Source organism: Notamacropus eugenii, chromosome 2 (assembly GCF_028372415.1).
Source record: "Notamacropus eugenii isolate mMacEug1 chromosome 2, mMacEug1.pri_v2, whole genome shotgun sequence".
NCBI lineage: Eukaryota > Metazoa > Chordata > Mammalia > Diprotodontia > Macropodidae > Notamacropus > Notamacropus eugenii.
The window spans coordinates 56,468,565-56,481,460 of NC_092873.1; the positions used below are offsets into that span (position 1 = coordinate 56,468,565).

The 12,896-nt window shown below is 51.9% G+C and overlaps 1 protein-coding gene across 8 annotated transcripts in view; it reads right to left on the reverse strand.

The window, feature by feature from the left end:
- VPS8 (VPS8 subunit of CORVET complex) overlaps positions 1–11,520 on the reverse strand; it is a 163,310-nt gene extending 151,790 nt beyond the window's left edge. For 4 of the 8 annotated variants that reach the window (XR_011973980.1, XM_072640416.1, XM_072640421.1 and 1 more), the window contains exons 1-4: positions 11,287–11,404; positions 7,053–7,142; positions 1,559–1,768; positions 724–792 (exon numbers count right to left, since the gene is read on the reverse strand). Coding sequence is in view for 7 of the 8 variants with exons in the window: in XM_072640416.1 (XP_072496517.1) it covers positions 724–792; positions 1,559–1,705 (216 nt within the window). In the remaining variant the exon portion in view is untranslated. Of the gene's footprint in view, positions 1–723; positions 793–1,558; positions 1,769–7,052; positions 7,143–11,286; positions 11,405–11,492 lie in introns of those variants that run through there. The other 4 variants (XM_072640418.1, XM_072640419.1, XM_072640417.1 and 1 more) reach the window with 4 other exon arrangements.
- Between the last annotated feature and the right edge of the window lie 1,376 nt (positions 11,521–12,896).

Genomic DNA, 12,896 nt, shown 5'->3' on the forward strand with positions numbered 1-12,896 from the left:
CCTTTCAGCCTGGGTGACCTTTTCTGAATCCTGTCATGCCTCCTGGCAGCTCTACGATTTCAGATTTGCAAATCCAAAAGCAGGACAACTCAGACTTCATCAGAATCATTCATCAGAAACTCTGAAAAGACAGGGTCAATGCCCCCAGCCTACAGCACTTGATTAGAGAATCCCCCTCCTCCAAGGGGCACAGAGACCTCCCTCCAGTACAGGAGCTCTTAGCACTGTGTATGTCCTGGGCCCCTTGGCAGTCTCACAGACACACCAATGGACTCCTCAGAATCATGTTTTAAATACATAAAGCAAATTACACACAAAGGAAGTCAATTACTCAGAAGTACAATTATTAAAATATTTTTTAAAAGTGAGTTCATGGACCACAAGTTTCTAGAGTCCCTGGTCTAAACTTTTAGGGTGTACCTATAGCAATGGAACAAACTGGCCTCTCCCACCACCTGAGCCTTTGCCTACACACTTTCTGATCTAGGCAGGGAGAGATGGATGACGTTCTCTGCAGCTTTTCTGTGGTGGTTGTAACTAAGATAAATCATGGGAGTCTTGGATATTTTTCCTTGGGAGGTTGTGGAAGCATTCGGAAGATCAAAGCATGAAACATTCAAGCGAAATCACAGTAAAGCCCTAATCAAAGTGATCTGCACATACCACAGGCTCAAAGGTGAAATCTAAGTCACATGACAGAAATAAAAAACCTTCATCACCCACCTCATTGAGTATGCTTTCTAGGGTGGGAGGGGTGTCCACCTGAGGAATATCAAACTCCTTGTCATCAATCTAAAAAATAAAAACAAATGAATGGTCAAGTCACAACATGGTTTTTCTATAATTTAGGCTAGGGCTGGTGGCAGGCCAAGGGATCTAACCTGATTAATCCCATATGGAGACTGAGCTGCCTCATCTCCTTTCTCCAGGCTAAACCAATGTTAGTAACCTCTGGGAACTGGGTCAATAGCAAGACAGCCAGCCTCCTCTGCCATTCTGATACTCAACTGATAATACACTGGTAGATGAGCAGTGCTCAGGCTCTCCACCTTCCTCCCCACCTCCCAACATCCCACAGCAGGAAATCTCTGCTCATGGTCATTATCACAATCCCAGAAGAGTCAATGTGAGTCCTGGGATGGTTCAGTGATGTCATCAATAGAGAGAAGGCCCAGAACCGAACCTTCCCCAGATGCAGACTGACAACTGGCCTGTGACTCAGTCTTAGAGAGTTTCTGGGGTCATAGAGGGGTGAGAGGCTTTGTGCAGTGACCCACAGCCAGGATGGGTCAGAGGCAGAACTCAAACCCAGGTCCTCCTGACACTGAGGAGAGGTCCCAATCACTGCACTACAGTGGAAGCAGCGGGAAAGTGCCCTGTGCCACCTTTCATGGTTCCTTGGCCGCCAGAGTGCCAAGATCAGACGTTTTGCCAGAATGTATCCTCTGGTCACAAAAACGTAACCATCTATCATCAGCAGAGCTCCAAAAGCAAGGCACTCCACACAGAGACTCTGCTACATCAATGATCATTTCTCGACAACAGCCTGAGCTCTTACCAGCTCATTTCTGAACTCTAGGTCCTTGTCCAGGTCTATGCAGGAGAGTCTGGGGAGTGAAGCCTCCAGTGCTTGGGCCAGGCCTTCCCCTACGAGGAGAGGTGAGGGGGCTGCCTCTTCACTCTCAGGATCAACTTCACTTGCCATCTTAGCTTCTGATCACCACATTCAGACAGGGCCAGACAGGGAGTCTGTTTTCTCTCTTTGGATCTTTTTCAAAGAAAGGAAAGAAACCGCTCAAATTAAATTCACTGCAGTTTTTAGGTTCCAAACAAGTTGGCTAAGTAAAGCTTCTCTTAGAACAGTGTGGAGTCAGGAAGACTTGGGTCCAAATCTCATCTCAGTCTCTTATTTACTGGGAAACCCTAGACAAATCATTTTACATCTCTGAGCTCACACGTCTGGTAAAACCAGAGCTGAATAGCTTCTGCATCTGGAAAATGAAGGCCTGGACTACAGGCTTGTGACTTCATCTGCAAGAGATGCCTTGGTTTCCTCATCCTTCACAGGAGAGGTTCAGATTAGGCAGCTTCAAAGATCTCTTTGAGATCTAAAACTGTGATCCTGGGATCCTACCAAATTTCAATTCTTTGAAGTTGGTCACACTGTTATCAATACCTTCCCTAGTCATAAGTAAGACATCTCTGAGTGATCCCGGGCACCTTACTACCTTTGTTCCTTCTACCACTGCTCCCTCAGCCCCACCCTCCCCTGGTGCCATGGGGGTCACTGAAAGTTTTAAGTTGGTACGGCCTCACAAATCCCACACCCAGAACAAATTCAGCACTTCCCAACCTCCGGCCTCAGAATGCCATACATGGTTTAAGTCCTACCCAAGCAGGAAATGGTCAGTATGTGTGAACTGGTGAATGAGATCACAGAGGGGAAGGGAGGAGGGGTCAGGCCAGGAGAAGTCACCAGCAGTGTACCAGAGGCCATATGGAAGCTGTCATCTTCCCCTCTCTCACCTCTAATGTTTTACTTCCAGACAGACATTTACCTAATTAACCTAGACTGATCAAGACTATGTGTGGGTGTGGACATGTATGGGGTGGACAGGTGAGTTTCCAGAATAAAAAGATTTATGCCCTGGTCCTAAGATGGTGGTGACTGAGGTCACAGGATCATAGCTTTGGAGAGGAGGAGGACCTTGGGGGAGGGGGAAGACAAGTCCTTTTACAAATGAAGTGAGAGTCATTAGGATGCTGGGACCCAGGCTTTCCACCTCTACTGAGGACATGAGGAGGAAACAGGCCGAAGAGAGAGGCATGCTGTGGCTATGAGGAAGAGCCCTCTAGTGCCTTCTGGGTGACTGTGGGCAGGCCTCACCCCATCCTCTCTCTCAGCCTTTGCTAGAGGAGGAAGCTGGTTCAGAGGAAACATTCTGAGACACACATATACATGTGTATAGACACACATGCATGTGCACACGTGTGCACATATATCGCCTCAGTGAGATGTAGAGATGGTCTAGATCTTGAAGCCCTCAGCCCCTTTCCAAGCATTCTGTCCCCCACAACATAGAGGTGGCAGGCCCCTACAGGACTGAGGGTCCCTTTCATAGCTTTGTTGGTTTCAGGGGCTGTCATGGCCACAGAATTCATCCCCAAGGGGCCAGCCTGCTGGCCATGAGCCTGTGGGTGCACTTAGCTCAGCTGATCCCCAGAAAGAGTCTTGGACAGCTGCTACAACCATCCTCAGTCTTTCCAGCATGGAGAAACCTGCTGTACCTTACCTATCTGTATATATGGAAAAAAAAAACCCCAAACATACAAAGGATGAGAGAGAGACAGACAGAAAGAGACAGACAGAACTAGGCTTGGAGAGGTTGGAAAAGGCAATCACTATCTCCTGACTCACATTTATCGAGACTATCCTTCACTGGGCTAAGGGCACAACTAATTATAGGGTTGCATTAAAAAAGTAAATTGCAAATTATTTATAGGTAGCAATACTCTCTATTGCACACACAGACAGAATGCATATATTTACATCCACACATAGCTGTACATCCCTCCCAGTCTAAGAAGGTTTGGGGTAAAGTTCTGTGTTCTTACATTTGGAGGTCCATAGGTTCAGATAAGTTCTACCATACTGGGCAGAGCTCAAGGACGTCCCCAACAACAGTCCAAGTTTGCTTTCCTAGGACCAGCCAGGCTAAGCACACTAAGAGGGTCATCTCTAGCAGGATGGCCAATTGGGCATGAATTCTATGGCCACCACAGTCTGTGAAACACAAAACCACAAATGGGGGCCCTCAATCCTTCATGCCCCCTTCCACTCTGGCACTGTTGGGGGTAGCACAGTGGACAAAGGGATGCTAAGAATCCATATAGTTTCTAGACAGTCTGTAAACTTGGCTGTCAATACTGCATTCAAACTGTCCCAAAAGTCTTGGTGCAGCTTTAAGCTCTCAGACCTCAGTATATCCCGCATACAAAAGCTTCCAGAGAAGGCTGAACCTTCAGAACTTGTCCTACTATTTAAAGAGGGTCAAAAGATCACAGATGTACAGGTGGAAGGGACTTTTGAGACCATTTAGCCCAACCCCTTTCTTTTACAAAGAGGCCCAAAAGGGCCCCCCCAAGGTCCCTTAGGGAGTCACTTAGAATCTTTCCTCCAGCAGCCTATTTGCTGGTCTCGATGTTCTCAAAAACAGATGAAAGATGAGGCTCTGTCTGCTCTGACAGTGCCAGGTCCATTCCACTTCTAAACCTGAGATCCTGGGACCCCAATCGTTCCATCCTGGAGTGGGGGCCTACAGCTGTGCCACCTGATTGCACAGCTGTATGCATCTGAGTTAAATGAGCTGGCCTCTCTGCTCCCCACCACTATGACATTTAGCTAAACACCCATCATCGAGGGCAGAGGGCTGCATGCCAACCATCCAACCAGCCATGGCACTCAGGGTCAGTGTCCCTCCTGGTCTAAATTCCCCAACTTGAGGTGTCTCTGAGATTCCCTAGAGATGAAGCAGCACTGACCTCTGAGAGCTGGACCTCCTTGGGAGCCCTCAAAGACTCCCAGTGTGTGTGTGGGGGAAGGTGGGGGGGGCGGGGCAGGCCCAAGGAGTACAGGTTATACAACATCTATCCCACCCAATTAAGGACTTAAGAAATGGTTTCTTTATGCTGATGATGATAAATGGTTTACTGTGTGTACTCCAATCCACCAGGAAGCCTAAGGAGCGGGCCAGGGAGGGGTTCGACCTGGTCCGCTCTACGTTCCATGATTTCACTGAGGTGAGGTCCCTGGTTGAGTTACAAGCTACACTGACACAAACAGCCCGGTTTCCTCCTTCCTGGCCCACTGCTCCTGTCTCTGGTCCAGGGTGGTCACCTGAGTCCTCTTGGCCCTCACGCTGGGCCTTTGACCACCTGGGCAGCTTGCTTTCCTAACTCCCAAACTGATTTCTCTTTTCAAAAAATAAATAAAGGAGAAGTCATTTCTGCAATGTAGTTTTTGTGACACTTTTTTTTTTAAACAGCAGCCTTTGAAGAGCCCAATCCTTTCCACCAAGAAGCTGGGACCCCTCCCTTCAGAATCTTTGACTAAGCTCTGCATCCCAGCCTACAGATGATGAAATATCCCCATGTGAAAGCTTAAGAAACACTGTCTACTTGATGGGGCTGATAACACCTTCACTACACCAGCCTCCTCCCTACTCTTGCTCAGGCTTACAAACCACATATAATTTCATTTTTAAATGTGACCCTGTAATTAGTTATACCCCTAGCCTACTGAAAAACACGTCATGCAGGAGAGAACTAAGAACACGCTAAAGACGGGCTGAGAGACCATACTGCCTTCCCCTGATCTCTCCAATGAAAAGGAAATGAGATTGATCTATGAGGTAGGAACTGGTCGTTGCAAAGTTACTGCTGGGGGGGAGGCGGGGGGGGGGGGGGTCTGACTACTGGCCTCAAGTCTCTCTCCACTTCTATTCAGTCACCAAAGTAATTTTCCTAAATTACATCACCCCCTACTCAATAAACCTCAGTGGCTCCTTATTGCCTCCAGTAACAAATACAAAATGTTCTGTTTGGCATTCAACGTCCTTCACAGCTGGCCCCCTCCTACTTTTCCAGGCTTCTCACACCCTGAAACAAAGTCTTAGATCCTTTGACACAGGCGTCCTGGCTACTCGATGCCTGGAACATCCTCCCTCTACTTCCTGGCTTCTTTTAAGTTCAACTCAAACCCCACCTCCTACAGCAAGCCTTCCCCAGCCCCTTCTAATTTCAGTGCCTTCCCTTAGTTTGGTTATTTCTTCTTTGCCCAGTGTATAGCTTGTGTATAAGATAGTGGACTCCCTGAGGGCAGGGATTCTTTTTGTACCTGTGGTGTCAACTCCCATTAACTTTCCTTCCCCAAGAAAACGAATGTTGTCCTTTGTGTTTCGCCTGACCCTGCTGACATGTGACTTTGGCCAACCAACCTCCTCTGTAAATTGAGGGTGTTACTGATGGCCCATGAAGTCACCCCCAGCTGCAGAGATCTGATCTTATGATTCTAAGTCACCATTTTTCCAGGCCTCAGTTTTCCCAACTAGAAACTGAGGGATTTAGATGTGATGATTTCTCAGGTCTGTGGCTTAAGTCACTTCACAGCCTCGGACTCTGTAAAAAGAAGGGGTTGGCCTAGTTGCCCTTTGGGATCTCACCCCGCTCTAGGCCTATGACCAAGGAGAATTTTTTCCCCAGAGATGCTCTGTTAAATACGGGACCAAGTCCAGCCTTGGCCTTCCACACATCCTATCCCACAAACACATCTGCTCCCCAAACGGCCTTCTCCCTAGCTCCTGCACACAGCCTCTGCCATGTCTCTGCTCACACAAAGCTCCCGCACCAGAAGGTCCACTTAGGACTGGAAACTCCCAGAAAGCAGCTCTCAGTGGAATAGAAATAAACACTTATGTTCTTAATATGAGCAAATCACTGTATTGGGTGCTGAGTAGGGATGAGACAAGCCTACAGAACACAGAAGGGGAATTAGAGAAATCAGAAAGTTAGGCAGCCTACAGGAAAAGTCAAACAAAGAAGGCTAGGAGGTCCGAGGACGGAGGAGGAGGTCCTTAAGAAGGCAGTAGGCACAACTAGGGGAACAGGGAAACCCATGTGGAACAATGAGCAAAGGCCTGGAGGTAGGGAACAGGAGGTGAGATGAGGCACTAATGAGGAGTCCAATTGGATGGCGGGTGGGGGGGTGGTGGTGGTGTGGGTGTGGGGGGGAACGTGGGGAGGGGAACGTGATAAAGTCAAGAAGGTAGGCTCTACATGGATTGTACAGGGCCTTGAATGCCAGGCTAGCTAGGCATTTCTATATTCAGTAAGCTGTGGGGGATGAAATGATCAGACATGGGGATGGGATAGAACACTCTGGCAGAGATGTGAAAAAGTGAATTATAAAGGAAAGTGACTAGAGGCCTAAGCTTGGGAAGCCCCTTCTTCTCTGCCCACAGCCTTCAGCCCTCACATAACTCCTCCACACTCACCTTAGGCTTCCTAGGCAGCAGGAGAGGTCATGTACAGGGAAGGGGTCAAGGCAAAGACTTCAGGAGTAAAGGCCTGGCCTGGAGCAGCTGCTGGGGAAAGTAACAGAGAGTCAGGAGGAGACAAATGGGACAATTGAGCATCAGTGATTTCCGCCAAGCACAGGCAGCCACTAACATTTCATCACCTCTTCCAGGGGCATCCGTTCATCTCCCTGCTAAGAATGGAGCTGGTGGGGGCTGCAGTTTGGCCCAGAGGGAAGCAGAAAAGCAGGTCAAAAATGGGAAATGATTGAGGGGCAGCAAGTGGGTCCAGATGGCCGAGCCAAGGAAGGAAGGGCTGTGGGGTTGAGACAGAGTCCTAGGTAGACCCAGAGAATGGGGAAGAATGAAGGGAATGAAAAACCATGTCCTTCCTCTTCTTAAAAGCCTTCAGGAGCTCTCTGCTGCCAACTACATGAAGCATTAGCTCCTTATGCTGGCATTCGGGGCCTGGTACAAGCAAGGGACAGTCAGAATTTGAACATCATCACTAGTTCCACTGTCTCTGCTACACCAGTACTTGGCTTGGGCTCTCTACCTGATTCCATTCACACTCACTGTTTTCACCAACCATCCAGGATACTAAGTGATTAGATGCCCCCCAGACTTCCCCAGGTCTCCATCCCTCACCATGTTCTTGTTCTAACGCTGGGTTTCCCGACCTCACCCAGGCTAGAAAGGGCTTGATCCCACTACGGATCAGCAGGCATGGAAGCAGTAGCCTGCACTATTTGTGCACCCCTCTGTAGGCAGCCTTGTTGGGTAGTCCTTGGTTCCACCATCTTGGTGCCAGATTTAGCGCAGACACCAGAGGAGCTCAAGAGATAGAGCAGCCTTGACCTCCCTGATGACAGGCCCCCATGGCCAGCCCTGGCCATACTCATACAAACATACCCTCTGAACGTATCTCAGGGCACACACTGGCCCAACACCTCTAATCACAGGTCATGCCAAAGACAGGCACCCACACACAATACACACAAGGACATGCACATGTGTGATAATCACACTGCGGACTCACAAGCATGTCTGCCAAAGCTCAGCTGGCTTACCTAGGCCTCTTCCTGCCATCAATACCATCTCTTGCCTTTGCCCACACTAGCCCTGCTTTTGGCCCCTGAGAGCTCTCTCTTGATGACCCTACTCAGGGGCCCAGAATAGGGTGAACATTATCCTCATTGAATCTGTTTCCTCAACTCTAAAATTGGCCCATGTCTCAGTGGCACTGCTTGCCAGATATTCCAGGACAAAGAGAGTAGCGTAAAAGCAGTTTGTAAACTGTAAAGAATGGGAGGTGCCCCATTACTTCCTCCTCCATGAGGAAGGCCCTCCTGGGTCCTCTGACTGCTGTATAGTGGTTCCTGGTGTGTGGGAGCTCATTAGCACTGATTTACTCCATCTTTGTGCACCTGACACCTCGCCCAGCACCCTCTGACTCCAGAGGTGCCACTCCCCTCTTTTCAGGGGCCTTAACTTCCTCACCTAGAGTTGGACTGATACTTCCGTGGTCCTGATGAGGAGAAGCAGGTATGACTGGTGCCATTTAACAGGAGAAAAGACAGTCAGGATCAGAGACCTAAGTTGGAATCCTATTGGCCTGTGGCATGGAGGGGGGGGCAAGTGAGCATTCATCAGAGGGCTAGAAAAAAAAGGAAACGCTTCCTGCCCTTGAGGAGACTGCGGTCTCCCGGTGCAAGAAACAGTCTAAGACCCAAGGATGTACAAAAATCCATTCCGGAAGGTAAGGGTGACTAGCAGCTCTCCAGGAAGGCTTCCTTTAAGAGGCCCAATCTGAACTGGGGTTTCCAATGAGAAGAGTCAGGCCTCACATACACAGGAGGCTTCAGATCTCTTCTCTTTTCCGTGAATCGAAGGACAAAATATAGCAACTCTGCAGCTTGCCCACGTCCTTCCCCAGAGTGTAGTGCTTGGAAGTGGACCCAATGAGAGATGGATGGCCCAGCCTCCACCTGATGCCAGGGCCTCCCTCTGGCCTAGACCCAGTCCCAAAGGTTTCCTTGTTCATTCATTCTCATACACCTTCTACGTTTTACACCAGGGTCCTGGAAAGGCCAAGCATATCCTTGGATCCACCTGGATCAATCAGCCTGGGACAAACAGGGCCTTTGAGCCTGGATGGGGGCAGATGCAAGAGGATCCACGGGCACTTTCAGCCAAAGAAAAGCCTGTGGGGCAGTGGCCAGAGTCCAGGTCCAGACTCATAAGGCCCCCAAGGAGGTCGCCTGACCTCTCCAGGGACGTAGGGGGAGGAATGAGGGGGCCCTCTCCTGAAGTAAAAGTTATGGAGAAAGTGCCCCCCCCCCAGGTGGAAGGAGTTTCCACAATGGAAGATCCCTGCACCAAAGTTATGGGGGGGGCAGGGGTGAAAAACAAACACCCCCCCCTCCCACCCCCAGGAAGCTTTTCCTTCTTCTGAGCTGCTCCTCCATCCCTAGGATTTTCTCTTAGACCATGGAGGCAGGGATTAACAGCCATAGGGGCGAGGCCTGAATTCTTTGGCTGGATGGACACTCCATCGGCTCCGAGGGAAGAGCACCTGAGCACCAGGAGGCTCAATACCTGCTGTCATCCTTACCCACACAGAGAGGCTCACTACGTGTCCTCCTCACCAGCACAGGAGGCTCGCTACCTGTCCTCCTCACCCGCACGGGAGGCTCACTATCTGTCATTCTTACCTGCACAGGAGGCTCACTACCTGTCCTCCTTACCCGCACAGGGGGGCTCGCTACCTGTCCTCCTCACCCACACAGGGAGGCTCACTATCTGTCATTCTTACCTGCACAGGAGGCTCACTACCTGTCCTCCTCACCCGCACGGGAGGCTCACTATCTGTCATTCTTACCCGCACAGGGAGGCTCGCTACCTGTCCTCCTCACCCACACAGGGAGGCTCGCTACCTGTCCTCACCCGCACAGGGAGGCTCGCTACCTGTCTTCCTCACCCACACAGGGAGGCTCACTATCTGTCATTCTTACCTGCACAGGAGGCTCACTACCTGTCCTCCTTACCCACACAGGGAGGCTCGCTACCTGTCCTCCTCACCCGCACGGGAGGCTCACTACCTGTCCTCCTCACCCGCACGGGAGGCTCACTACCTGTCCTCCTCACCCGCACGGGAGGCTCACTACCTGTCCTCCTCACCCACACAGGGAGGCTCGCTACCTGTCCTCCTCACCCGCACGGGAGGCTCGCTACCTGTCCTCCTCACCCACACAGGGAGGCTCACTACCTGTCCTCCTTACCCACACAGGGAGGCTCGCTACCTGTCCTCCTCACCCGCACGGGAGGCTCACTACCTGTCCTCCTCACCCGCACGGGAGGCTCACTACCTGTCCTCCTCACCCGCACGGGAGGCTCACTACCTGTCCTCCTCACCCACACAGGGAGGCTCGCTACCTGTCCTCCTCACCCGCACGGGAGGCTCGCTACCTGTCCTCCTCACCCACACAGGGAGGCTCGCTACCTGTCCTCCTCACCCGCACGGGAGGCTCGCTACCTGTCCTCCTCACCCACACAGGGAGGCTCGCTACCTGTCCTCCTCACCCGCACGGGAGGCTCACTACCTGTCCTCCTCACCCGCACGGGAGGCTCGCTACCTGTCCTCCTCACCCGCACGGGAGGCTCGCTACCTGTCCTCCTCACCCGCACGGGAGGCTCGCTACCTGTCCTCCTCACCCGCACGGGAGGCTCGCTACCTGTCCTCCTCACCCACACAGGGAGGCTCGCTACCTGTCCTCCTCACCCACACAGGGAGGCTCGCTACCTGTCCTCCTCACCCGCACGGGAGGCTCGCTACCTGTCCTCCTCACCCGCACGGGAGGCTCGCTACCTGTCCTCCTCACCCGCACGGGAGGCTCGCTACCTGTCCTCCTCACCCGCACGGGAGGCTCGCTACCTGTCCTCCTCACCCGCACGGGAGGCTCGCTACCTGTCCTCCTCACCCGCACGGGAGGCTCGCTATCTGTCATTCTTACCCGCACAGGAGGCTCGCTACCTGTCCTCCTCACCCACACAGGGAGGCTCGCTACCTGTCCTCCTCACCCGCACGGGAGGCTCACTACCTGTCCTCCTCACCCGCACGGGAGGCTCGCTACCTGTCCTTACTCTCACCGAGAGGCTCACTACCTAGGACCGGTCAGGATGCTCCCCAGCCCCGCCCCCGGGCCCCACTAACCTGGGGAGGGGCCCTGCGCCCCTCTCTCCGCCCCCGCGGCCCCCCAAGCCCCTAGGGCAGGGCGCCGCCGGCCCGGACAGACCCGCAGCCTCCACTCGCTCCTCCCGCCCTCGGGACCGGGTACGGAAGCCGGGAAGCTCCCCACCCCCACCCCGCCCCTCCACGCACGCCTCCCCCCCCTTCTGGTCTCCCTCTGGACGTATTACCTGCACCCTCTCCGGTCACAGGCCAAGAGCCCCGCCCCCTCCGTAGCACGCATGCGCAGAGCCCTCCTGAAGACTTCCGTTTTCTCTTCCTCCGCTTTTCTTCCCCCCCACCAGAGGCTCCAACCACGCCCCTATTTAAAGGGCCAGGCGCCTTATTCTCATTAGGCTTTCTTAAGATCCTGGACCAGGAACGCAGAGGTCCTCTGAGACAATACCCTCACCTTCCAAAGGGTAAAACTGAGGTTCAGGAAGGTGAAGTGACTGTAAACGCAGTCTGGAAAATAATGATAGCTTGTGTGTGCGTTTTGATATGTGTATGTGCCTATATGATAAAATATCGATACACATACACAAATCACACGCATACATACTTGCACATGCATGTGCTTGTCTGCACACACATATACACATGTGGTGTTTGCGTGCCTCTGTGTTCACGTGTGCAATCGTGTACATCGAAGGGCATCTGGGAAGATAGACGCGTGTGCATTTTGTACATGTATGTGCTTATCTGTCAGTGTATGGACAGGCATCATCTGTATCGTGAGAGGCATCATGTGAATGTGCTCTTGGAGTCAGGAAGAGCTGGGTTCAACTCCCACCCAAGACACCCAGGGCAAGTCACTTCCACCCCACCCCACCCCACCACCCTATCCACACCCCCCCACTCCCTGCGCCACGGAAGCTTTCACCCAAAGAAAAGTCTTCTAAACAGCCTTCCGGCAGTGGCTGGGGGTGAGTCCGGCACCAGACTCATGAGGTACCCGGGGAGGTCTCCTGACCTCTCAAGAGACTCAGGTGGGTCCCTCTCCTGAGGTAAAAGTTGCGGAGAAGGTGCTCCGATTCTTGATCTGTGCCTCAGTTTCTTGATCTGTAAAATGAAGGGATTGGATGGGATGGTCTCCTAGGTCCCTTCCAGTTCTAAATCCATGACCCTCTTGTCAAGGACTTTGCATGGGATCTCACTTGATTTACACATGATCTCATTGACAACAAAGGGGAGGGGAGGGAGAGGCAGTAGCAGCTGCTGGAGATGATGAGTCCAGGGATCCCCAGGGGTGGCAGGAACCCAGGTGTTTGGGCTCCAGAATTCAGAATTCGTCCAGTTCACTCTTTGTATTGCTGGTATCTAACATAGCATCAGCACTTATTTCATACTGATTCATTGATTGATTAATCAGTCACATAAACTTTCCTGACCCGGGGAGGTTCTGGACAGGGTCCCCAGACCTTCATCAGAAAGGTTGAAAAGGCAACTCCCAAATAGAAGGGGAGATGCCTCATGCCCTCATCTTGGCATCTGGCTGTTTGAGTTACCCCATTGGGCCCCCTTTCTCCCACTCCTCCTGCCTCTCCAACAATTCTGGGCATCATCCTCTTCGGTCACCTTCCAGGTTGCAGCTA